This window comes from Vipera ursinii (assembly GCF_947247035.1).
Source record: "Vipera ursinii genome assembly, chromosome: 10".
Lineage (NCBI taxonomy): Eukaryota > Metazoa > Chordata > Lepidosauria > Squamata > Viperidae > Vipera > Vipera ursinii.
Window position 1 is genome coordinate 8,204,363 of NC_139520.1, and position 27,499 is coordinate 8,231,861.

At 41.4% G+C, this 27,499-nt stretch overlaps 1 protein-coding gene across 1 annotated transcript in view; it reads left to right on the forward strand.

The window, feature by feature from the left end:
• PKD1L3 (polycystin 1 like 3, transient receptor potential channel interacting) overlaps positions 1–27,499 on the forward strand; it is a gene marked incomplete at its 5' end in the record, with an annotated part of 60,153 nt that overhangs the window by 5,947 nt on the left and 26,707 nt on the right. The window contains 17 exons of the mRNA XM_083370257.1: positions 277–424; positions 1,180–1,400; positions 2,570–2,974; positions 4,752–4,847; positions 8,289–8,496; positions 9,463–9,583; positions 15,795–15,989; positions 17,250–17,375; positions 18,090–18,272; positions 19,428–19,552; positions 20,330–20,456; positions 21,388–21,519; positions 21,945–22,170; positions 23,225–23,418; positions 24,213–24,443; positions 25,293–25,394; positions 27,129–27,307. Of these exons, the coding sequence (XP_083226383.1) occupies positions 277–424; positions 1,180–1,400; positions 2,570–2,974; positions 4,752–4,847; positions 8,289–8,496; positions 9,463–9,583; positions 15,795–15,989; positions 17,250–17,375; positions 18,090–18,272; positions 19,428–19,552; positions 20,330–20,456; positions 21,388–21,519; positions 21,945–22,170; positions 23,225–23,418; positions 24,213–24,443; positions 25,293–25,394; positions 27,129–27,307 (3,019 nt within the window). The remainder of the gene's footprint in view (positions 1–276; positions 425–1,179; positions 1,401–2,569; positions 2,975–4,751; positions 4,848–8,288; positions 8,497–9,462; positions 9,584–15,794; positions 15,990–17,249; positions 17,376–18,089; positions 18,273–19,427; positions 19,553–20,329; positions 20,457–21,387; positions 21,520–21,944; positions 22,171–23,224; positions 23,419–24,212; positions 24,444–25,292; positions 25,395–27,128; positions 27,308–27,499) is intronic.

Below are 27,499 nucleotides of genomic sequence, written 5' to 3' on the forward strand. Positions count from 1 at the left end.
TGCTGTTATAATTTTCTATTTAACATTATATTATATTTTTACCGTTTTGCTCACCAGCTTGGTCTTAACACCGAGGTCTGTAAAGGTGCCGGAGCTTCAGTACGAGAGTATTGTGTTGATAATGTTAGCTTTTGTTTCCCAGGTTCCATACTGAAGATTAAAATGGTTGTCATTTTTATAGAGGATAGTTTATCTGTTTGTGAAATGAAGATGTGAGAAGGCTCTGAGTTGCCCCTGGATGCAAAAGGGGATGGAATTCTCTCTACTCTTTTACAGGCTTGAGCTTGGCGGTGACAGAGACCGTGTTTGTATTGGAAAATGTCACCATCTCCTTGAAATGGCTGCTCTCCCCATACTCTGGAAACCTCTCCTGCTTAATTAGCACTGGAGATGGAAGCACGGTGGACCCCTACTACCCTCCAAGGTCAGAGGAAGCTTGGGGAGGAAATGAGGAAGAGACTTTCAAGGGACTGTAGTTGCATCTAAGAGTCAGTGAGATTAAAGATCACGTTTTGCCAAACTGTCAATCTTTGGATGCGTTTAGACAACCATCCCCATCTTCCCCACCAAGGCACCACCATGTGCCATGTAAAAAAAGGACAGAGCTTTGATTACATGGTCACAGCCACTGTCTTAACCTTTTTGACCCCTACCTCTATCCCTAAATGTAATGTCCCCTAAGAAGGGATGCTTGGCCAAGTTGGACCTAGAACCAACATCTTCCAGTTTTCAATGCCTTGCTGTAGATCTGATGATCTTGGGATGGAATGTAGCAGGGAGGTGGCTTCCCAAGAGGGATGGGTGAATTATTTATTTTAATCCCATTTATATCCCGCCCTTCTCCGAAGACTCAGGGCGGCTTACAATTTAAAGCACAAATCAATATGCTTAGCAATAGCCTTCATTCTATGTATATACCTGCTTATTCCAGAGGGCCAAGAGGCAATCCAGTCTGGATGTTACGGGTGAGAGAAAGAAGGTAAAGACAGCCTGTCTCTAGTAGTTCCCAGATTTATTTTGTAGATGCAAATAGGAGAGTCCTCAGTCTGCCAAGATTTTGTTTATGGGTGTGAATCAATAAAGATTTCAAGTTGGAAGCATTACCAAGTGTTATTCTCGGTTTGGGACTTGACAGATCTGCTGATAATTTGTCCTGGTTTGCGTTCACAGCTTGCACAGCAATGTGACTCACTGCTATACAGTGCCAGGCGAATTCACCGTTTTTGTGGAGTGCACGACCAGCGAGTGGCATGTGACTGCTCAAAAACTCATCACGGTTCGAGATAAAATGGATAAGGTCACGGTGACCGGGTGCTTCAGCAAATATGAAGTGGGGAACAGCTCTTATTGCAGGACCCTTTATGAGGAAACCTTATGGATTCAAGTAGAACTTGATGGAGGTTAGTGCACTTTCTCTCTTCCAGCAGCCGTTCAAAGAATATACTTTCCCCTGTGCACAAAGTGGAACTTTGCTAATCTGAACGATTCCTTAAAGCATCCAGATCTTTTCTGTAAACAAAACCATCTTGAAAGAAAAGTGTAAAATTCTGAAATCAGGGCCAACTCTACCAATAGGGAACATTGGGCAGATTGTCTCCAGGAACACAGTCTTAAAGCAGGAGAGTAAATGGCTAATCAAGTTTGTTCATAGACCGGAAGGAGGAACAGCCATTTTGGGGTTTTGGCCACTGGCAACAACCTTTCTTATGAAGATTTTTTTTAAAAAAAGATCTCATGACAAATATAGAAGGTGTGTGTGTGTATGTGTGTGTGTGTTTGTGTATGTATCAGCTTTCTGCAGGAAGGTAGGCAAATAGTTAATTAAAAAGGAAAAAAGAAAAGAGAGAAAAAGGCTTACATAATGATGACTAGAATGCTTTCTTAGCTTTCATTAGCAAGGTGGTTGGTGGGTGCCAGAAAAACAGAAAAGATGTGGTTGCTTTAAAGAGTTGCAAGCAGGTGCTACATTTGCATCCTGCGCATTTCAAAGTGTCTTTTGGAAGCAGGACTTAACAGCTACTTGGTTGATTGTGCGCCATCAAATTGTTTTCAATTCTTAGCAACTGCATAGATCAATTTTAACTATGATGATCTGTCCCTAGCTTGATCTTTCAGATCTTCCAATTGCACACTCATTGTCACTGGAACTGAATCTGTCTACCTTGAGACCCTATTGTCAGGTTTACAACTGAAACATACAGCATAACAAAAGGGGGGAAAGTGGGGCGGGGGAAAAAATAAACCATACACTCATTGAAAAAGGTTGCATTCTCTAAGGGATGTTAGAATCACTATCTTACGTAGTAAAGCTGTTTTTCTAAAACAGAGGCCTCTAGGTATGTTGCAATTCCCTTTATCTTCAGCCAGCACAGCTATTGTCTGACCTTCCATCCAAGTGCATGTGTTTATTTAATGTTTGTTGCATAGTATTTGTCTATGTGCATAACAAATACAGGACAAATACGCTAAAGAAACAAATACATTTGTAATAATGAAGGCATAGAGACTTTGTTATAATTGACACCACTTTTGAGCCATTCTGGAATTTTTGTTTTGTTCTGTTTTGCAGGGACTGGAGTGACCTACACTATATTAAGTGATAACAAGACTGTGTTGGAGACCAGCACAAAAATAGGAACGGCCCCTCATAATATAACCTTGGACGGGGTGCCTCAACGGCTGATTGGCCCTGGAGCGCATTCCCTTGAAATAGTTGCCACCAGCAACACCACAGATTCAGAGGTCACAGAAATCCTGACTGTCCATTTAGTGGAACCGATTTCCGGTCTCCAAGCTATGTTAACTTCCGACTCCTTGGAATTAGGAGAAGACCTGGAAATCAAAGTCTCTGTACGTCGTGGCGCCCCTGAAAAAGTGAGATTTGAAGTGACCGGGATGAATGAAACTTTTTCCCACCTGAAGGATTTTGTTGAAGGAAAGTCTGAAATTTATACAATCCCAATGAATTCTGAAGGTATTGCAATGCTAAGATTCTAATTCTATCTAGCTGGTTTACATGCTGTCTTTCATCCAAGTCTTTGTCCAAGGCACCAAACACACTTCTCCCAGTTTTTCTCTCTGAACTTTGGGTCTAGCACAGTCAGTGAGGGGATTTCACGAATGAAGACCAACCTAGGTGTCTCCATTCCTAAACCCAACCCTGTAACTAATATATACAAAGGTGAAACGGAGTAAGTGAAGGTCAGTGTTAAAAAGGGAAGCAAACCTAATCTTATCTTAATCAAAATATGAAAATCTTACTGTCAACGCTGCTAACGTCGAATGTTCTTGCTTGACAAGAGATGAAGAAGTATCCATTCCATATGTTAAACTTGTGTATTGCTTTAAGAGATTTAGTTTAAGGTTGGGAGGGGGGACGAGTAGGATTGCAGCTTCAAGGCCATCTCTAACTAAAGAAGATAAGACCTTGGCGGGTTTTCTAACGGAAGGGAAACTGATTCTTTAAATTAATTGGAGAATATGATTAATGACAAAATTAGAAAGGTGGAGAATTGTGTTTTAATATATTGTGCAAGGGGTGGAGATTTCAGATTCCAGCTTCCTTCGAGCAAGCATTTGCCGGTGTATTAGGCTAATAAAGGACTTTTAAGGTAAACAATGCCTCAGAGTCACTTGAAAAGCCCAGACATCGGATACTTGACACTTACATCGGTTTCCATTGGACATAGCATTTTGCCAATTTACTTTTAGGAAAATATAGACCCCTGGCTTGGCATTGTTGGCAAACCACCAAGGCGTATACTTGGACATTGCCAAAGACTAATGTTTTGAGCTTTTTTAAGGCTCCTCTTTTTGTTGTTGATTGCTGAACCCTGAGATGGAACTGTCTATGGAGATTCTCATTCGTCCAGGACATGGTTGTCCCAAGGATGCTTTTTCAAAAGGCAAGTGGACTTTGTTTTTCCTTGAAGACGTTTCGCTTCTGATATTTCCAGTGAAATATCTTCAAGGAAAACCAAAGGAAGTCCAGTTGCCTTTTGAAAAAAGCACTTTTGGGACCTCAGATGGCATTGGAAAGAAGCAGCAGAAAATGTCAGAAATTCAGTAATGACAGGAGAAAAAGGGGTAGCTTGCCCAAAACATGCAAGCTTCTCGGTTGTCAAATCATCTGTATTGGGGATGAAAAGTTCGTTCATTTGAGTTCTTCCAAGCCATACCACAATCTCAAGCTTTTTTAGTCAGATTAAACTTTTCATTCATCAGACTAAACTTCCCTTGACATGATCTCTGCCATTCATCCTCTCTAGATCTCTGAAACACCAAGACCTTCTACTCAGTCAAGCTCACCTTTAAACATTCAAGATTTGTTGTCATGGTTCCGATGAATGAGACAAATCAAACAAATTGCAGGCATATTATTTATCTAAAAAGTCTTAGTAATGAAACGAAACATCAGCACTCATGGAGGGATGCCAGAATCTGAAATCTCCTCCGCCCAAACCCATCATAACACACACACAATCCCTGCCCTTATCTACACATCATAAATCACATTATCCAATTAGATTTACATATGAGGTTTCACTTCCCATTCTGTACGCGGGCTTTTGCAATCTTATCACAACTTCAGGGTGATTCCTCCCTCCCAAATGAAGCAATTAAAATAACAGGCTGTCTCTTATATTGTCAGTGCAAAAACATGTCAATGTTTGCAGCATTGACATTCGTTTTTAACTGTGAATCTGTTTCATTGTTTTTTGTTTTTTTGTATTGCTATGTGCTCTTCTCAGGTACTTTTCTGATCAAAGTATTGGTGATGAACGCCTTCTCAAACATGAGTGTTGATGTCGGAAGTGTCACAGTGTCTAACAGTTCTCATAAAAAAGGTAATCATGGGACCTTGATTGTATGATGTGGAAACTGGATAGGATAAAACTCATGAATAAAGGCAAACATTATCCTGCAACATGTCCCAGGATAATGTTGCAAGATCAAATCTGGGTCGGTCACTAGGACCAGAGATTTGGGCTTCCAAGTTTTCAGATTTGTGCTGGAGCCCATCCTCAGGGAACTACTAGAATGTTACACATTACACCAGAGGTCCCCAACCTTTTGGGCACCAGGGACCGGTTCTGTGGAGAGAGGTTTTTTTTGCAGACTGGAGGGGGCATGGTTTTGTGTGCTGCCTGCATCCCGCGGATGGGGCTTTGCTTGTTTATGCGGACGGGTTGCTGGCATGCCGCAGCCCGGCACTGGTCCATGGACCATGGTTTGGGGACCCCTGCATTACAGATTCCGGTAGATAAAGCTCAGAAGGCTAGATGGGATCCTAGGATAAACTATTTAACAAAGAAATGCAAACTTTCAGGATCAACGAGTGGGTAGATTGCATTTATATATACTGTTCTGTAGTTAGGGACGCAGTGGCTCAGTGGGTTAAGACGCTGAGCTTTGTCAATCAGAAGGTCGGCAGTTTGGTGGGTCGAATCCTGAGTGCCGCGTAACAGAGTGAGCGCCTGTTACTCGTCCCAGCTTCTGCCAACCTAGCAGTTCGAAAGCACGTAAAAATGCAAGTAGAAAAATAGGGACCACTATGGTGGGAAGGTAACAGCGTTCCGTGCGCCTTTGGCATCTAGTCATGCCGACCACATGATCACGGAGACGTCCTCGGACAAGCACTGGCTCTTCGGCTTTGAAACGGAGATGAGCATCGGCCCCTAGAGTTGGAAACGACTAACACGCATGTGTGGGGGAACCTTTACCTTTACTTTATACTGTTCTGTGCCCCCAAGACTAGTGACAAAAATGTTCAGGGCAGAAGAAGTCCAGATTTAGCAACTGCAAAACTTTCTGACTGAAACCTCTGTTCCTTTTTAACTTATCCAAAACCAGTCTTTTTAGAAACCATTTTTCATATTAAAAAAAAGGCTGAGTTCAGCAGAGGAGAAACTTCCATGCTTTACAGAGAGAAATTCAAGTCTATCTTGACTGGTGACATTTAAATTTTCTACTGTGTTCTTGGCACTAAACAGATCCTCTGGCGAATGAAGAGCAATCCAGCACAAGTGGGAAAAGAAGACTTGTGAGTATTGGAAAAATGTGGGAGAAAACAAAGTGGATAAAATAGTGCATAGAGGGGACAGACAGCTGAGAAATCTGTCTTAGCAATGTTTCACTGATGCCATTTGTGTGTCATATTAAGACAGATTAATCGTGCAGTGAACAATGTAATATTGCAACTGTTGCCTCTCTAACTCAATGTTTCTCAACCTTGACAACTTTAAGATGTGTGGACATCTACTCCCAGAATTCCTCAGCCAGCGTGCTCTAACTTCTTAAAGGGGAGAACAAGTCCACAAGTCTTCAAGTTGCCAAGATTGGAGACCCATGCACAAATCGCGTTGATCTATTGAGCTAATTTCTAGACACGCACAATTTTTTAAAAATTGAGTGATGAATCTAAATCCTTCTAGTGATTTAAATCAGATATGCAGTCCTCCATTGGTTTATTTAGAAAATTTATCCACACTTATTCCCCTGTGAGACATCATGGGAAAATAATGGAATATTAGATACTTATAGCCAACAGGTGGAAGAAGAATTTGTTAGTCACTTTTTCTCATAAAGACAGTTCAATCCGGGCTGCAAAAGAAGTTATATTATTCATAAAGTTATGCTATTTAATTATGTTATTCAGTTATGCCTTTTAAGCAAAGAGGCTTGGAAGTGCCTGTTTACTGCCACTGATAAAATACTTTGCGGGGATATATTTGTGCCTAATCCTTCACATTTCCATTGCTTCAGGATGACAAGGGGAAAAATAGGATATACATTTCACCCAGCCGCCATGCTGGTGTCTTTGCGACAGTTATCTTGGGTTGGCCTGAGACACACAGCAACAATTCAATGTACACTTGGTCTTGTGGTAAGTGTATGTGTCTCAGTGGGTTTCCTTGTCTCATTTCTCAGGCAAGATTCCGTTAATGTAGCCTCACAAAAAAATAGCATGAGCTCGGCTGATTGTGTTTCCTGCTGATCTGCCTGTGAAGACAGACATCAGTCTTGCCAGTTTGAATGTATAAATTTCACACCATCTCTTTTACAAACCTGAGAAGTCAGGGAGAGCCTTTCTGGCCCTCTTTCTCCACCCATTATGCAGCTGTAGGCTGCACCCTCTCTTATCTAACTATCCCCTGGGCAGCATCATTTTGCGGTGATTTTTCAAGGTCTTTCTCATAAACTATTACAGTTGCAAATATCTGAAGAAGAGCCAGGAAAGTGGAGATCTGTAATGAGCTGAGCATAAAGCTTTGGGAAGGGGAATAGTGGTGTGATGCTTTACGATTTTTGCAGGTAGAAGGTTCTGAATCTTGAAAGGAGAAATCCATCCTTCTCCAGCCCTGAACAAGATAAGCCCATGTCTATGGAGATTCTCAGTTATCCAGGTCATGGTTGTCCCAAAGTTGCTTTTTTAAGAGGCAATTGGACTTTCTTGTTTTTCTTTGAAGATGAGGATCCCACCATCCAGAGCTGAAGAAGCTTCTTGGATGAGAAGCGAAACAAAGAAAAACAAGAAAATCCAGTTGCCTCTTGAAAAAGCACCTTTAGAACAAGATAAGCCCATGTTTAGGGAATCAAAGTAAGGGGGTACCCGAGAGTTTTTTCCCATTAGCTATCACCTCCTTAACTCTTTTGCTGCCACACAAGACTTTTTAGCAGTTATCAAGTCTTAATGTCTTGTCTATTAAGTAAAGGATGGCCAAGAGACACCATTGTTGGGCTGTGCTTAGAGCATCAAGCGGCCTTCATCTGGCCTTGTCCATCTCTTAATAGTGTCAGGCCCGAGACAGCGAGATCCAATCACATCCAATCCTTTATTGGTTTACACCTAGTGGACAGAATCTTGCCTGACTATAAGATTCTAAACTGCTAAATACATCCTAGGAGATTCTAGGGTGTGATTACCCTGAATCTCTTCCCTCCTTCCTCACCCGGATCTGGGTTGCACAGTGTCTTAATCCCGGTCTCCTTCTGAAAAACAGCTTTGTGTTGTCAAAAGACTCCCCCTCTGCTTCTACAGGTGCACATTCCATCACAACTGCGTTGGGCAAATTCTATCTTTTTCAAACACAGAATAAATGAGGGCAAATAAAGGTGCCCGAGATAATGTTTCAGGATCCAATCTGGTCCCAGTGAGCGACTCAGATTGGATTCTACAACGGAACAAATGACTTCAACCCTGAGATAATGAAGGACCATCACATTTATCCTGGTTCTGAGGTAGATGAGAATGTGCAAATCATTTGGATGGAAAACTGCCTTTACAGGGTTCTGCTGGCCTCAGTGGGATGAATGTGTGCAGCAACAATCTATCAACACCATACAAAGAGAGATCCGGATACCCCCCAACTGCCTACCTCCTCCCAGCTCTGCAGTGACAGTGAAGGTTGCGGTGAAAACCCCAGAGAAAGAGGAGAAGCAGGATGAACAATGTTTGTACATCACAGCAAAACAAGATTTGAGCCTGAGGATCAGGTGTGGCAACCTTGCATTATTGTTCTTTAACATGGACGGGGAGAAGCCTCTTTAGAAAGCTAAACCATACAAGTGTATAAGAATGGGACACTTTTCTAGCCCCCCCCCCCAATTAGTGCTGTGCATACAGGCCCTGATATTCATGGATTATGGTGCCTCCATTTGGCTTTATAAATCTCACTAGGGCACTTTATTTGTTCATTGGACAAGACCTAAATATTGTACTGAAACACATGACTGATGTGCCAATCTGGTACTGAGCGAACTTTATTGTCCCATTGCTTTATGTTATTTATGTTATCATTTTATTATTGTTATTTTATTTTAGTTTTATTTTTTCATTCATTCAATCAATGAATCAGTCAATTTCTATAACCCCCCCCCACAACTCAAGCAGGTGACGCTGGATGGTTTGCAACCAACCATGGTTATGAAAACTTATAGAGGAGCAAGGCGTCTAAATTAATGCTTGAACTGAGTATGATTTGTGATTGTCAAATAAACATTGCAGCCAAAATCGGCACAGTGAGTTGAAATGCTTTTGTATTAAGGATGGTGTGAACTTCTCTCTAAAATGGCAACATTTCTTTCTTTCTGTAATAAATTTAAATACCACCCATCTCAGCATCAGGTGACTCACCATATTCTCTGCTCCTGTGCCTCCAATCAGACTATGAACACACCAGCTCCAATATTTTTTTTCTTTTATGCTCAAAAACCGAACCATGTTTAGGCTGTGAACTATTAAAAGTTAGTTATACTGAAAAATTGAGTTTGTATGTTGCTCAGAGACAACAGCTGTACACTACCTCTTGAAAACACTGCTCAGCAGGGGGGAAAAACAGCTTGGAAACCCAGCTGCCATCCTGAGGTCATCTTTGTGCCATTTTGGTACGAACGGTTAATTTCCTCAGGAGGCGCTTCTTTTTTATTTTACTAAACGCCATTTTCTTTGCTTTCTCCTAGCTGTGAGAGGAATTGCAATCCTGTGAATGTCAGTGAAGATGTCATACTGAAAGTCTCAACGAGGGAAGGCGGAAAGTCTGTACTTTACAAGTGGTATTTAGATCACACCTTCCAAAGAAAGGTAAGGCTATGACCACCTCAGAAATTCAATAGAGCCTTGGTGGAGCAGTGGGCTAATGCCTCCTTAAGTAATACCAGCTGCCTGCAATTAGTGCAGGTTCGCATCCCACCAGGCTCAAGGTTGACTCAGCCTTCCATCCTTCTGAGGTAGGTAAAATGAGGACCCAGATTGTTGGGGGCAATAAGCTGACTTTGTAATAATGCCGCTTGGGGGGGCGAAAGCCCTAATAAGCAGGCATATACATAGAATGAAGGCTACTGCTAAGCTTGTAAGCCGCCCTGAGTCTTCGGAGAAGGGCGGGATATATATATATATATATATATATATATATATATATATATATATATATATATATATATATATATATATATATATATATTCTCACACACTCTTGAAAAAGAGTATTTTGTAGAGAATAATGTTCCATCTGAGAACAAGCAACTTTCAAGAGATATGGATGTCTCGGATGATCAAAGTAGGGTTAGAAAGAACTATACTGTGTAAATTTTCAGGGAGCAGATTCCAGATCTCCACTTCTAGCAAATTCACGATCGTGTGCCTATGAGTAGGACGATAGAACTAACTAAGTTCTACTCAGAACCAAGGAGAAATTTTCTGACAGTGAGAACAATTAACCAGTGGAATGGCTTGCCTACAGAAATTGTAGAAGCTCCATCACTGGAGGTTTTCAAGAAGAGACTGGACAACCATTTGTCTGAAATGGTATCAGGTTTCCTGCCTGAGCAGGGGGTTGGACCAGAAGACCTCCAAGGTCCTTTCCAACACTGTTTTTTTTTAAATCCCATTTATATCCCACCCTTCTCTGAAGACTCAGGACGGCTTACAATCTAAGCACAAATCAATGTGCTTAACTGTTATTCCATTACTCTGTTATAGTTTCCATCCTTCCTAGAAAACTGCCAATCTAGTTTTGCAAAATGTTCAGAATAGGGTGGGCTCTTAGCTCCCCCCCACGCTTGTCTCAACAAAAATGAACCTTGTGTTCACAGATGTGTGGAATGTTCTTTTGAAAGCAGCTGCTTCCTAGAATGACAATTTTCTTTGTTTTTATTTAAACTCTGTGTTTTTTCTTTCTCTTGAGGCTTCATTTTTGTTGGAGTGACCTTGGGATTCTAATTAAACAAAAGGCCCCTCTTTTAGAAACCCAAAGCTATGATTCCCAATTATGCTTGCTATTAAAATATATCCCATGTAAGTACAAAGACTTACTAGAAAGATACGGGAGCCAAACAAGTGCTGATTATGATCTTTCTAAAAGGATATTTAAGAAGGAAGAGTTTAATCTCACCATTTGAGGATGAGATGAAGCAAATATTCCTGCCTAGTGGACATAGCACATTTGGAAGAGAGGATGGCTACAAAAAAAGAGGGCATTTTTTAAATTCCTGTTTTTCTTTGACTTTCCTCTGATTTCCATCCTCAGCCTAATGTGCTTCCTCCAGGATGCAACTTAAATGGTTTCCCACAGAGCTCACTCACTTTTCTTCAGAACGATACTGAAATTCTTCTCCTGAACAGCTCGTTCTTGCAGTCACAAGGCAAAGCCTTTCAAATCAAAGCAACAGGTATTGGCCACACTCAACTTTGGATATTTTTGTTTGAAGTAATTTATTGCCTGATTTAGTGGCTGTTTAAACTGGAAGCTTATAGTGTTACGTTGCTAATTGTTATACCAGTGGTGGGATTCAAATAGGTGAACAACCGGTTCTCTGTATGGATGCCACTTCCGGAAGTCCATTCTGGGCCTGGGCAACAAAAAGTTAGTTCCTGGTTCTGCCAAAGTGGTGTGAACTGTCTGAATCCCACCACTATTTTATACCGGTATGCTGTCAATGCCTTGTTTTGGACTTATAAACTCTCCAAGTGTTTACAGGTACTCCTTGACTTACAACCAGTTGCTTAGTGACTATTCAGAGTTATCATGGACCCCTCAAAAGGGACTGGCTGCACCACTGGATCACATGATCACATTCTGGACACTTATGTCATCTTTATAGCTGTAGGCATGTAGTCATGTGACCTTGAATTCCCCCCCCCCATTGGATTTGCTTAACAACCATGCTGTTCGCTTAACAATTGCCACAAAAAGCCATAAAATTGGACACAGTCACATGGTGACCCACTTAATGATTGAAACAACTTATGACCATAATTCTGGGATCAACTAGAGTCACAGGTTGAAAACTACTTGCAATCCCTTGCTCTTATTAATTAAATTTCAATTCAGTTTACTGTAGTCATAGACCAGTAAAAACAGAGTGCTCTGTGAATGTATACTGTATATACAAAGTCTACCTTGGGAGATGATAAAGTTTAGGACAAAGTTACAATTTATAAAACAAACCAAATAACATCTATAAGTGAGGTCCAAGATGCAATCTATATTAAATTGTAAAGTAGACACTAAAATTGTATTAAACTTTTATTATTGAAATAACACTACCCTATTTCAAACTCCTCTTGGAGTAGAGAGTAGCCAACATTTGTTTGTGTAAAAATCAGAGGTTCATCTGAAGGCAACTCCAACTGATGAAAGGAAATAAAAGCTGAATTATTGGATTTCTGACTTCCCCCTTTTTATACATGTGTTAAATTAGCAATATTTGTAGACATTTAGCCTCCCTTAGAAATGAGACTATAAGTGACTATATTTGCTATGCTATGTAATATATAGTAAGTATGGGAACCATAATTGATTAAATCTGATTAAATTTTATATTGTGTACATATACAGTTAGTCTTGCCATTGCTGCAAATTCTCCAAGTTTAAGTTCCCAATCAGATATTGTCGAAATCGTATCGTTCTTCCCATTCTGAGCAAAACTGATTTTTTCTGCTAGCTTGGAGACTATGTTTTAAACTCCTAAATTCCTTTTTCAAAAATTGACACCAACATTTTAAGTAGCTTTATATTAAGTCCATAAAACCTGCAATTCAGCTGAAATAAGTCATAACGTACTAAATCGATAAAATTTCTATAGTGTTCTGACTAATAACACGTTAAAAAAAGGTTGAGAAAGGAATTGTAGATGGAATAGTAATAGTAATACCTGTTCTTTAGCAAAGACACGTGTATTTGATTTAAAAAGTGCCAAGGTACAATTTAATGTCTATGTCAGAATCCATTTATATCATATTCATAAATGGAATGTTGCAAACATTATTCCATGGATTCTGCCATCTCCCGAAGAGAAGAGAATGGATGTGTATTGAACCGGTATTAGGCATTTCAAAGGAAAGGAGAAGCCTTTTGAACTGGGGAAACAAAAGGGGGGGCTAGCATCTGGCTTGTGTCACGGAAGAGAGCAATAAACATGAAGGGTCCTAAGTTCCTTTTTCCCACGAGAGGGATGATATGAGATAAAGGATGGGGGACTGACCAAATGGGGTTAAGGGGGGTTAAACCGGGAACTCTTTATAAGGGTTTACTTCGTGGAATAATATTAAGTCCTGTCTCGTTTCCTACAACCATGCATGTCATAGTAAAGATTCTTTTTGGAATAGATTTGACTCCAAGAATTTTGTCTTCCTAAGACGTGGTTTGGGGTGGGTCCTGACATTCTATTCCTCACACTGTAAATCACAGTAAACCAATTCTTGGCCTCTTCTTGTTTCCAAAATATCCAGCTCTGAGTGAGAACAAATATGGAGAAGAAACTTACATTGTCAGCTCAGTGCCTCCTCCAGTAGCTCCAGAATGTTCTGTATCACCTCCTCAAGGATCAGCGCTCACTAGCTTCTCCATCTCCTGCCACACTTCCTGTTTATTGGACCAGTGCTCTCCAGTTGATAGCTCTTCATTCACATATTGCTTTTACCTGGAACCAAGTAAGATTCAGTGATTGGATTGCTACCCTGAAAGTTCTGCTTTAACTAAAGGGCTGTGATGGAATGTAGTCTGGATTCCTAGCAGGGATGGGCTGCATTCCAGATGAGCAAAAGACAGCCAAGTTTAAATAATTTGCACGAGAGGAAGAGAGTTAAGACTGCTTCTCCCTAATAGTTCTCAGAGTATATATATTTAATGGCGCAAGTAGTCTGCTTTAGTTTTGGGATGATTCCAGCCTATAAGTGAAGATGTTTTGAAGAACCTCAACATGTCTTTCTTGATTTCTGGATTTTGACCAGGACAGCACTGGTCAAGCCCTTCTACAACTTCTGAATTCTTTCTTATTTCATGTCCCCATGTTTCGGGGTTGACCATGCATGCTTTTGAAAGCCACAAGAACCCTACGACCTTCCTAGATATTGTCTATGGAATTCAAACATTTTAAATAGTCTAATATCCCACGAAAACACTTGATCATGCAAAACTTTATCACTCGCTCAGGAAATCTCATGAGATTTCACAAGAAAAGGCACAAAACTGGAACACCCTCACAAAAGCTTTAACAAATTCTTGCAGATGCTGTTTTCTCAGATGAATCAATGGCATGCTTTCCCATTCATCGAGAATAGCCAGTACATTATAACATAAAGGCAATTTAAGGGTCGATAGGTTGGTTTGTTAGCCCTTCCCTAATTAGTTAATGAAACTTTGTCATTTGGTGAGTCCCTTCTTTCTTGTACTTTCCAGATTCACTCCTTCAATGTGGACAAGATTCAATCCTGCCCTTGGTCTACCTTCCATTGGGAGAAGAAGACAATGACTTTGTAGTACAGATTAAAATTTCAGTGACCAATAATTATGGCCATATTGTTTATTCAAAGGCCACCGTCAGGGTGAGTGATGTTCTGGCTTACATTCACAGCTTTTTGCTTTTGTTTACATAGATTTTATCATCCAGGACGAAGAGAAATAAAGCATTCGAACCAACTTTCTGTTGGTTTCCCCTCCCCCCCCAAATGACACTTTCTTTTAACCTTCCTAGTGCCTTCATGTTTACAAAAGGAATCTTTCTTTTACATTTGGCCATTCATCCTTTAAACTTCAAAATTGTCAGCTCTTCTTTTTTTTTGCACAGTAATTTTATTAAAAAATTACAACTGGAATAATAAGAACCAATGCAAATTAGAAAAACAAAAGAACACAAAATGGAAGGTGCAGAAAAGAAAAATGTAGAATAATAATAATAATAATAATAATAATAATAATAATAATAATAATAATAATAATAATAATAATAATAATAATAATAATAATAATAATAATAATAATAATAATAATTTTATTTGTATACCGCCCTTCTCCCGAAGGACTCAGGGCGGTGAACAGGGCAATACATGTTAAAAGACAAGAATACAAAAATTAAAAGAATGAAAACGGAAAAAGAAAATAGTAAAGAAAAATTATATATATAAAATATATAATGACTGTCTCCTTCATCACAAGCAAGCGTATAAACAATTTTAGTAACTTTTTACCTGCTCTTAAAACCCAACGACTGATCTTTTCTTCCTATATCCCATCTCTTATCTGTAAACAAATCCTTAAAGTTTCATCATTCAGTCCTGATCAGCAAAAGTCCATTAATTCTACCGCAGTCTTGGCTCTGCTTTTAATTATCCCTAGAAGTCAACAATCCCTTCATGTCTAGAAAGCATATTGCATTGCTTGAGAAGAGTTCCCCAACAGAGACAGGAGGTTAGTAGATTTATTTAATACAAGCGGTCCTCGTTTGGTGACTGCCTCTTTTAGCAACCACTCAGTTACAAGGTATGAAAAAAATAACTTTGACCAATCCTCACATTTACAACCTTCTCAGGCCTGTCAAGCAAAGGAAAGCTGAAGAAAGATTATAAGTACAGTTGTAGCTTCATTGAGTGACTTTGCTTAAAGAGCAACTGCCAGTCCCAATTGTGGTCGCTAAATGAAGAGTAGCTGTAATAGTTTGCTGAAGAAACTCACAATTGGTTTCATCTGGCATACTGAATTAAACCAGAACCTTAGTAAGTATGTCAGTAATAATAAAAAGCAATAAAAATTGAACCACACTTTGAAAACACGTGGACTGGCAAAATTCCCATCTGTCAGTTACAAAAGCATTACAACATCCTAGTTCTTGTGAAGAACTCAGCGCGTATGAAAGCCAACACCAGCTAAATAATTGGGAGCTGTGATTTCATACTGTTCTGTATATAATTATTTATTAAACCTGCCTGACCCCTGAGCCTCAATGACGCTGGGCATTAGGAATGAAGGACAGACAGACCACTCTGCTTTTTTCTCTAAACCATTTTGTTTTGCCAGGTTCAACCTGAAGACATAAACCGTGGGAACCAAACTTTGCAGGCTATGATTTTGGAAAAATCAAACAGCATCCTAAAAGCAGAGAATAACAGCATGTCCCTCTTTCAGCTGTACAAGTCAGTTTCTTCCGTTCTTAATCAAGAAACGAAAGAAGCCACCTTTAATTCACCTCTGCAGACAGATACACGGAAAGAGGTGAGTTTTTTTGACCTTCTCTTTCAAAACCAGGGGCTCCAATGATTGAATTCAGAACCAAGGCTCTAGAAGCAATATCTGTAGAGTTCAGTTATGGAAAGCAACTTTATGGTCATAATAGATTATTATCATACCGGGGAGACCATGGAGTAAACTTGAAATATCATATACCCATCCAGCTGTTGTTAAAAAGTAGAAGGAGGCAATGAGATGATTATAAACAAATCTGTTGCTAAACATGATGGAACCATTAACATATCTAGGCTGTCCATTGGAAACCTGGTGACCACATTCACACAAAAATCCACACCTTTATTAAAACAATGCACAAAACCCATGAGATTGCTAAGCATTGTTTTGTCAAGAAATATATTAAGAAAAGTGTAAACAGAAAGGTGTGATTAAGAGAACCATCATGAACATGTCTACACTGAGAAAGCTATGTTCAAAAAGACAATATTCAGAGAAATATACAAGGCTATACGTATGTATCTAGCTGTTTTAGCGTAGGGGTTAAAAACTAAAGAAACATTACAATCTTATGCATAAATGGCCCAGAGACAACACTGGGAAAATAAGGGAGAAATCAAATGAGATAAATTTCACTCTTTTAACTAGAATCAATGTGAAGAAATATCAGGAAGGAAATCTAGGCCAGGTACTTGGAGAAGTGACCTAATAGTAAAAATTGTTAGAGTAGAACTCATGACTTTGGTGGGAAGAAAATTTCCTTGTGGAGATGTTTAAAAAAAAATTAAGTAGTTGTAAAATCCTTGCTGTAAGTTGTGCTTCAATTGTTCTGGGATGTTGAGACCCTAGAAAGAGTACAGAGAAGAGCAACAAAGATGACGAGTCTTCAGTCCAGGGGTAGGCAACCTTGGTTCTTTTATGACTCGTGGACTTCAACCCCCAGAATTCCTCAGCCAGCCATGAGTCATAAAAGAGCCAAGATTGCCTACCCCTGGGACTCTAAACTATATGATGAACAATTGAGGGAAGTAGGTATGTCTAATCTAACAAAGAGAAGGACTACAGGTGAGATGATAGCAGTACTTCCAGTACTTGAGGGGCTGTCACAGAGAATAAGGGGTCCACCTATCCTCCAAAGCCCCTGAAGGCAAGACAAGAAGCAACGGGTGGAAGATCATTAAAGAAAGATCCAACCTAGAAATAAGGAGACATTTCCTGACGGTGAGAACAATGAATCAGTGGAATGTTATTCTGTGTCCTTACTCTTATGGTCTCTCCTTGCCTCTCAAGCTTAGAGAGTTAATGCTGACAACCCTTTCAGCAATCAATGTCACATCGATGCAGACAGCCCTCAAAATGTCAGAAGTCCTGAAAGAAATCACTTACAGGAGCAAAGAACTCTCTTCTTCTGCACAGGTGAGCAGGCAGCCCAGAAGGCACTTTCTGAACTCTGGATAAAGCAACCCAGAATGTAACTAGGATGCCAGAAGCTAAATGTGGGTCATTTCAAAAACTATTCCACAGCCTGCAAAAGGGGGGGAGGTGTTAAAAAGGGGGACAAACTAGGAATGGACAGGAACCATTTCATTTTTTTCTTTTCTTTTAGAATTTAGAGTAAAGCTTTAATCATCAACACAGCAGGATTGGACAATAATAGCCAGGCAGAAATTGCCTGGAAATAGAAATGGAGGGATTTTCCCCCCGATTTTTGCCTCTGGCTTGGGGAGAAGGGTGGTGGGATGCCTAAGGGCCCTGTCAGGCACAAGAAATAAGGAGCCAAGGCGGTTGAACTGTCTACAGGTGTATTGCATGATAACACTCTGTATACGAATCTGAACTATTAATGAGGGGTCCTTGGTGCCCTCTGAGCTGGGTTGTTTTCTTGCAGACGTTTCATTACCCAAGCTAGGTAATATCAGTGCTATGAGGAGCTTCATTTCAACCCTGAGCTACAAATACTCCCCTTTACTGGGAACTATTGACAGTCCAAGCAAATTGGCACCAGATAAGAGTCAACAAAACTCAAGGTGGGCTGGACTTAGATCCCTTCTGGGTGCGAAGGGACTTGAGACTGATGACATGCTTGTCCCCTCCCTCAGGCCCAGCCTATGCACCTCTTCTTCTCTCTAGGTGGAAGCTAGTCATACTCTGAGGAGTGTTAGTAAATCCTTACTAGTGGTGGACACAGAGGATGGAGAAGATCATCTAAAGCGCATGGAGGCTGCCAGCTACCTTTTCAGTGCAGTAAGCAATGTCCTAGAAGCTACTGTGCAGAATGAAACAGAAGAAGCCTCTGCCCTTGAGGTGGCACAGGTGAGGGTTGTGGTAAAGCAGGTGTGTTGCCTTGCATTTGCATGCCTCTGCAAATCCTGTTGGTACCCTTGTTCACCAGTTATGAGGACACTCACTTCCACCAACTTCAAGCAGCCATTAGAGTAACTCTCCCTGTTCTGCCAGAAATTCAAACCTTTGCTTCTACACTGTGCTTAGAAATTTAGTTTTTCCTCTTCTTTCAGGCTGGCTATTACGGCAACACGCAATCAGGGCCACCACTTGAGAGAAAAAGACTGGCTGAAATGCCGAGATTGTGCTTCCGCAGTTCACAGGGGCTTCTCAATGCAAAACAGAAGAAATTTAGTTAGCTACTTATTAAGATTTTTTTTATCCCACCTTTATTGATAGTTTAAAGGTAACTCAAAGCGGTGACAGGAAGGGTGGCAAAGTTGCTGGGAAGACTCTAGGTAATTTTTGTTTTATTTATTAAAAATTTGTATGGCTGCCCGACTCACTCGTGGTGACTCTGTGCGGCTTACAAAAATAAAACCCCAGTACAAAAGTCAATAAATCCTCACTCTCCTGGTGACAACAATCAAGTCAACCACTGGATGGGCTTCATATCATCCTGGGATCCCCAGGCCCAGTGGCAGAATCATGTCTTCAGACCTTAAGAAAGAACGTCAAAGTGGGGGGCCAATCTTACTTTCACAGGGATGATGTTCCACAGGGAGGAAGCCTTCGTCCATTAGATGCGCCTCCTTAAAAGAAGGGGCTCCGGGCATTTCCCGCCTCCCCATTCTGGTGGATCAGGTAGATATGATTGGGAAAAGACAGTCCTTCAAATAACCTAGTCCCAAGTCATGTTGTGGATACTCTCATAAAATGGATGCTGTACGAGGACTTGTCTTTTCACTAGCGGGTTGCATGTACTTTTTAAGACATCTTCATCTATTAAGTCACACTGGAGGGTAGCAATTTATGGTGTGGTTTTCCCATTTCCTACTTGGTAAATTACCTACTTTGTAAATGGTTAGAGGCATCCAAAATCTAAAACAACGTTCCATCGGATAACAGTTTGATGGATGTCAGAGAAGGTGGGGAAACTGGTAACCATTGGAATACCTTTGGGGGAACCCGTTCTACCTGACCTAAAGGACTCTTACTGGATCTAGTTTATTTCTTCCACCACAGAATTCAGTCTCGCAAGAACTCATAACCACAGTTGAAAACCTTCAGAGTGCTTTGCTTTTTGGAAAACTGCCCGACAGTGAGCCTTTGGTGCTAACAGCTCCTTCTGCAGCCATGTATATCAACAGGTAATCATTTCCATTTCTGTCTGGGAAAGATATAGTGCACCATGGGTACCGTATCTGGGCTGCAAACTTTCTTATTACCACCAGGGGAAGGAAGGAAGGAAGGAAGGAAGGAAGGAAGGAAGGAAGGAAGGAAGGAAGGAAGGAAGGAAGGAAGGAAGGAAAGAAGGAAGGAAGGAAGGAAGGGAGGGAGGGAGGGAGGGAGGGAGGGAGGGAGGGAGGGAGGGAGGATCCTAGTTTGTTTCAGAAAGTGCATTTCTGAGTTTATGCATCGTATTAAACCCAAAATAAACTGATTTCACTTAGCATTTTTTTTAATTTTCCTGGAAGTAGCTTCTCAGAATGATTTCCTAGATCTTCTGTCTGGGCTCCTTAAGCTGGAGATGCCAGGAACAAACCAAGGTTTATCTAATACTTGTCCTTTCTGCTCATCTCTAGTCTCACCTGATAGCCCTTCCTTTCTCTTCCCTTCCCTTCCTTCGTTGCGGAACACGTTAAATCATAAACCATAGTTAATAATATTATCCAAATCCCTACAATGTACTAAACAAAACCAAAGTCAAACAGCCACATTCTATCTTGCTGTTTTGTGCCCAGTTTCTCATTTGCTTCTTATTTTCCTCCTCTCAAGAGGGCCTAAAAGAAGATCAAGGGAGGAGCTATTCTTCACAAAATCAGCCCTTTCACCCCATGCAGCCGGTCGCTTAGGATCCGTCTGCTTGCTTTTCTGCCTTGTCTCCTCACCTGCCTTTTTTTTCCCCCTCACGCTTTTGTGTAAAGGTTGCAGACCGAGAATGTCAACAGCACGGCCATTAAAATCTCCGACTCCGGTTCGGCTGCCTTCATACTCCCTTCTGCTTCTTCTCTCAGCATCTCGGGAGACAGAGATGAGACCGTGGACATAAGGGCAAGCCCGACACTTTGATTGGGGTTTTCTTTGCTGTGGGAATGGGTTTTCTTCCACTCTTGAGATGTCCCTTCATTTTTAATCAGAATGTAAATGTTGAAATAGCAGTGATGGTCCATATGACCCTCTCTCTCTCTCTCTCTCTCTCTCTTTTTCTTTCTCTCTCTCTCTCTTTCTCTCTCTCTTCTCTCTCTCTCTCTCTCTCTTCTTTCTCTCTCTCTCTCTCTTTTTCTTTCTCTCTCTCTCTCTCTCTCTTTTTCTTTCTCTCTCTCTCTCTCTCTCTCTTTCTCTCTCTCTTCTCTCTCTCTCTCTCTCTCTTCTTTCTCTCTCTCTCTCTTTTTCTTTCTCTCTCTCTCTCTCTCTCTCTCTCTCTCTCTCTCTCTCTCTCTCTCTCTCTCTCTCTCTCTCGTGCCTTCAAGTCAATATTGACTTCTGGCAACTGCCTGGAAAAGTCCCTGCAGTTTTCCTGGCAAGATTTCAGAAGAGGTTTGCCATTACATCCTTTCAAGGGCTGAGAGACAAGGACTGGCCCAAGGCCACCCAGCTGGCTTTTTGCCCAGGATTGAACTAGAACTCACAGTCTCCCAGTTTCTAGCCTGGTGGCAATAATGACTATATCAAACTGGCTCTCCCCTTCATTATAACCCAGAAAATAAAGAGAAAATTAAAAAAAAGACAGAATATGACTGCAAAGGGAAAGGAAAGCTTTTTTTTTAAATGGAGTTTTAAGTGAAGTTTAAGTTAAAGTTTAAGTAAAAAAAAACAGAAGAGAAAAGTGAGTCCCAGGAGAAAAATAAAGAAGAATTGCAGAGGAATATTCATTAATGTTGTTGCTGAGTTGCTGCCAGAATAGAATTCTTGCACGGGAATCTGCATTTTAAAGTCTAATGTATCCGAAGAAATCTTGACCATTAAGTATCTCTTCTTGCAGATGGTGAGCTTCTCGGTAAATCCCTTTTCCTCACGTGACTCATTTGATATCCATGGAACTGTTGGAGGCCTTACTCTGACCAGCCTGGATGGATTGGTCATTCCAGTATATGATCTTTCAGAAGATATTGAGGTAATTTTTTTCTTCCCTGTTTACCTTCCACCCCTTAGGGGCTTTTGCTGAAGACAAATTTGTCCTACATCCTGATGGTCCTGTTTTTTCTTCTCCTACATTTGTAGTTCCTCTATTAAACCGATAGTAATAGCGGAGAAAGATCATAGCAGAAAAAACTAAACATTCTACTAGCATTCTATATCTCTCCACATCCCTCCATTTTCTCTTCTTTAAATTATTCGCTCTCTCCTCCATTCTTTTAGGGGACAGAAGCACCTTCTCTACTTGTCCCACCGCCCTTAACTTTATAAAACGTTGGCATAAATTACAGAGTAAGACTATAGTTAATGTTCTCCTTTCACATGTTAGCAGTTGTAATTTATTTTAAAAGCTCTCAAGGTATGAACAGATCTCCAGAGCTAATGGGTTAACTTTAACCATAGATACGGTTACCCGGGAGTCCTGCAAGCCAAGAGGACAAGAATATATTGAATCTGGGAAATTTCACAGCTGTCCAAGTCAATGTGACTACCACAGACTCGTCTCTAGTGATCTACCTGGAGATGGATCAAAATATTCCACTTATCCTTTATTTGGGATATGATTATCTTCCCAACGAGACTGATCATGAACTGATGGCACGACTTCCTCCCAACAGAAATACCAGAGGTAAAATTAAATGACTCAGAGGTTGCACATTTTTAAGCCTTAGTCAATTATGCTTTGTTGAGTAAGTCATAATGATTACCCATAATGGTTTGCATCAGACCTAAAACTCTCATTTTAACTACAGTATGGTATATTGCTGTGGTCCTCAACGTGGAATCTGCTGATGTCATTGTGCCCTTTGTATCCCCTGGTCTTCCTGCCCTATTTTTTTTACATTTAATTACATATTAAATGTAAATTTAATTGTAATTTAAATGGAAATTAGCATTCTGCAAATGAAAGCGTTAACATTCAGCATCGTTTTGTTTTCAGCCTAAAATCGGTCTTTTAAGCTTCATCAGAAAATAAAGATGATGGGTAGATGAGGTTACATTTGAACATTATATTTTATCAACTGCTGTCAAAATAATAAAAGATAATAGGATAAAAGGTGTACATTTGGGGGCAGGGGGGCCCTCGAGGGGATAGTAAATAATATTCTGGCAGTTCAGTGCTTTGTATTTCATTACATCCTCCTAGCACCCATTTTATCATTCTCAACTTCCAAACACGTCTACCAGTCCAAAAAGATTGGAAACCTTTGGCTTGAATTGATATAAAAACAAGGCATTTTTTTACTCAATTTTTGTTGGTATAACCATACAAGAGACTACAAAACAATTCTATATGTTCTAAGACTGATTTCCAAATCAGATAATGCTGTCGTACTGCTGTGCTAAAATTGATCTGCATTAATAAACTGGTGACGAAGCCATGTGAAATGTGCTAAAATTCAGCATAACATAACCACTGTTCAATTCCCAGATTTATTCAGCTATTTTATCTGATCTCTACATGGCTTCATCTGATTTTGATGAAGTCAATTCAAAGCGCGCCAAATTTGGGCTCTGTAGAATCCCCAAACTGGCAAATTATTTTGTAGTGCACGTCAATTATTTTGTAACTCTTGTGCGGCCATAATTATATTTAATATAGAATCTGGATTTGTGAGGGGAAAAAACCACAACTAACTATTTGGCATTGGTTTGTTTGTGTGTTTGTTTTGGCAACCCAGATGAGATATATTCCTGGGTGCTTCAACCAGAAGATCTGATCTTTGGAGAAGGAATGTATTATTTTGTTGTGAGACCAGACACAGAAGTGGACTTCCTTGCTTCCAATGAAATGAACATTTCCATCACTTCCTTTGTATCCCAGTGTGTATTCTGGGATGAGCACCAAAAGAGTTGGAATAGCTATGGATGCCGTGTAAGTAGAGAGAAGTAGAAATATTGGAATACATATTGAAGATTTATGGCTAGGCAACATTTTTCCCCTGATGTGGGACCTTTTAGATATACTGTGACTGCAAGTTTTGAATGCTGGGATTTACATTCCTTACATTTCTGGAGAACGCAGGCTATGGACAACTGTTGTATTGTAAGACTGAGTTCCCTCTCAGTCAAATTTTAAAGAAAAATGCACCTGAAACTAGGAATAAATGGGAAGTGTTTTTCTGGCTAAATGAGAAAGAAGTGTAGTCCTTTATTGTCGGAAGCAAAGGACCAGGACCATAAGCTGAGTTGTAGCTCAGAAAGATTTATTACTCAGGTCTAAACATAAGAATCTGGTCAATAAAAGATCAATACTAAACTGGTGCTAGATAAGGGCCCATGGAATTCAAGGGAGGACTGGACTTGGATCTCTTGTGGCAACGTAAGGACTCTAAGCTGGTAACACATTTAACTCTGCCCCCCGGCTCTGCCTGCTCTTCTCCTACATTGATGCAGAGTGGGGAAAGGGAAGAATAACTGCATAAGCAGACCTTACCTTTAACACGATTTCTCCTATTTTGCTCATGTGCTTTTGGTTCTGTGCTGAACTATTAGCCTTCCCTAAAAACAATCGGTGACCTTAGCTCAGATCTAATCCCTTTCCTCCAGCTGGGCACTTCACCTCCCACGCTGACAGATGTGGAAACAAAGACACCAAAGGTCTACATGAGGTCTGTGACTGTACAGATGTGATAGAGGTCAAAATGACATCTTTTCTTTGGATTCCAGGTTGGTCCCAAAACAACTCCTGGGGATACTCAATGTCTCTGTAACCACCTGACCTTCTTTGGCAGCTCTTTCTTTGTCATGCCAAACACCATCGATGTCAGCAAAACTGTGGAGCTGTTTGCCACTTTTGTAGACAACCCGGTGGTGGTGACAACGGTAGGCTGCATCTTCCTCGTCTACCTTCTGTTTCTGATCTGGGCCAGAAGAAAAGACATCCAAGATGATGCCAAAGTAAGCTGTACACGTTTTCTGCCTGGCTTTTGTTTCTTTTACAATACAAAGATTTCTCTTTTGCTGAGAGATGCTGAGCCCTTATGGAACCTTGACTAGCAACAGCACTTAGGCTTACAGTATATATTGCTTCACAGAGCTTTACAGCCCCCTCTAAGCAGTTTACAGAGTCAGCATTTTGCCCCCAACAATCTGGGTCCTCGTTTTACTGACCTTGGAAGGATGAAAGGCTGAGTCAACCTTGAGCTGGTCAGGATTGAACTCCTGGCAATGGGCAGAGTAAGCCTGCAATATGGCATTCTAACCACTGTGCATGATGGATTGATGGATTGATGGATGGATGGATGGATGGATGGATGGATGGGAGGGAGGGGATGGATGGAGGGAGGGGGGAAGGAAGGAAGGAAGGAAGGAAGGAAGGAAGGAAGGGCAATAGCAACAGCACTTAGACTTATATACTACTTTACAGCCCCCTGTAAGCAGTTTACAGAGTCACTCTATTGCCCCCAACAATCTGGGTCCTCATTTTACCGATCTTGGAGGGGTGGAAGGCTGAGTCAACCTTGAGCCAGTGAGAATCGAACTGCCAAACTGCTGGCAGTTGGCAGTCAGCAGAAGCAGCCTGCAGTAGTACATTCTAACCTCTGCACCACCACGGCTCATATTTACCATTCATGAACCTTCCATTGTGGAAGATTGTCCCATTTTTCAGTTCTCTAGTTCTTGAACAATGCACATTTTTAAAAAAAACCTGCCGACCCTGATCTAGCAAGAAATCTTTCCTTGTTGATTTACACGTTTCTATTCATCCTCTCCTGGTTGTTCCTGAAGTGCATTACTTCTCTCTAGGTGAAGATAACCATCCTGGAAGACAACGATCCTTTTGCCCAATATCGTTATCTGGTGACGGTTTATACTGGGCATCGCCGAGGTGCAGCTACAACGTCTAAGGTCTTGTTGCTTAAAAGAGCTACAGCACTTATGTTATCCTGAATCTAAATTAACACCAAAGGGAATGTTCTCTTAAATCACCCAGCCAGAGACTGGCGGAGGACATCTTTCTGATTAGAATAGGTTACAAAAAGTAATCTTCCTTTCCTCCCGTTGCATTCCCCACTTTGCACTGCATGCACACCGCCTGGTTTTTAATCAATAAAAATAAAAATGGAAATACTATCTGCACAGTATACTTTTGTCTGATCATCAGACAGTCATGCCTTGCCGTTTGCTGCTAGAAGGAAGACCAACAGGAAGTGGTGATAGATAAACAGGAACCCTGCACACAGTACAGGAAGTCCTTGACTTACAGCCATTAGCTTAGTGATCATTTGAAGTTACGACAGGTTAGAGAAAAGTTACTTCCAGTGGCGTAGCGTGGGGGGTGCAGGGGGGGCCGGCCGCACCGGGCGCAACATCTGGGGGGGTGCGCTCGCACTGAGCTGCTCAGGGAGCCCCAAGGGCTGCACAGAGTTGGCTTGGCTCCGCTCTTGAGCTGCTCTTTCTTGCAAAGCGAAATGAGTCCGGCAGGTGAGATGGGCGGCCACATAAACTGAATAAAATAAATAGAAGCGGCCAACTCTCCGCCCAGGCTCAGGCCAACCGCAAGCGCCCCGCAGGCGCCCCGGCAGGCTTGGCCGAGCGAAGATGGACCCGCCGGCCAGCCGGCCGGCCTAGCTTCATGCGCATGCGTGGCTTTATTTAGCGGGGCTCACGTGCGAGCTTGAATGCAGCGGCTCTTGCAGGTCGGAGCCCCGCCCAGCCGCCCTCGAGAGGGACCCGGAAGCATCCCGCATGCGCGCAACTCTTCTTGGAAAGTCTTCGCCGCTGCGGGACGCGTCTTTTCGGCGGTGCCGTGACGTCACCGCCCGCCCGCCCCTCTATTTCCGCTTCCGGTTGCCTTGCCCCGGGTGCTGACAACCCACGCTACGCCACTGGTTACTTCTGAACGTTTTTCACACTTACGACCATTGCAGCATGCCCCATGGTTACAGGATCAAAATTTAGGCCCCTGACAACTGGCGTGGACAGGTAGTCCTTGACTTTTTACAACAGTTCATTTAGGGACCGTTCAAAGTTACGATACTGAAAAAAGCGACTTGTAGCTGTTTTTCACATTTACAACCTTTGCAGCCTCCCCAGGGTCACATGATCAAAATTCAGATGCTTGGCAACTGGTTCACACTTATGACCGCTGTGGTGACAAGCAATTCAAGGGGGAAGCCGGAGTCACTTAACAACCGGGTTATTAATTTATCACTTAACAACTGTGGCAAGAAAGGTCGTAAAACAGGGCAAAACCCACTTGACAAAGGTCTCACTTAACAACAGAAATTTTGGGCTCAGTTGTGGTTGTAAGTTGAGGACCACCTGCATTGACAACTGTTGCCCTGTCCCAGGATCGTGTGATCGCCCTTGGCAATCTTTCCAGCCAGTTTCTGACAATCAAAGACGATAGGGGAAGCCAGATACACTTAAGGACCTCCTGACTCCCTGAACGGCTGTAGTGATCTGCTTAACAACAGTGGCAAAAGGGTCATGAAATAAAGCACAACTCAGTTAACAATGGCCTCACTTTGCAACAAAACATTTTGGGGCGCAACGGTGGTCGTAAGGCGAGGACTGCCCCGGATGCCCATGAAATAAATCAGGAACTGAAGGTGTTCTTATACCTTCTTTCTCTTCCAGGTGACTCTCACCTTGTATGGCCAGGAAGGAGAGAGTGAGCCACACCACTTGGTGGACCCCGATACCCTGGTTTTCGAGCGAGGGGGTGTGGATGTCTTTCTTTTGTGTACCCTTTTTCCTCTTGGGGAACTACAGAGTGTCAGACTGTGGCATGACAGCTCAGGAACGAGCCCGGCCTGGTACGTAAGAGAGGGAACAGGACTGTCCTTTGATCTCCTTTTGCAAAGAGAACGCCTCCTGAAATGCTGCTTTATTGTCTGAAATTACGTTTCTGCTTCATTTTTTTTTGGTATGGTTTTTTGCATTTAAGTAACTCATAGTCACGGATGTGAGCTGGGCAGCCATACCAGTTTATGTCTAGTTTAACAAAG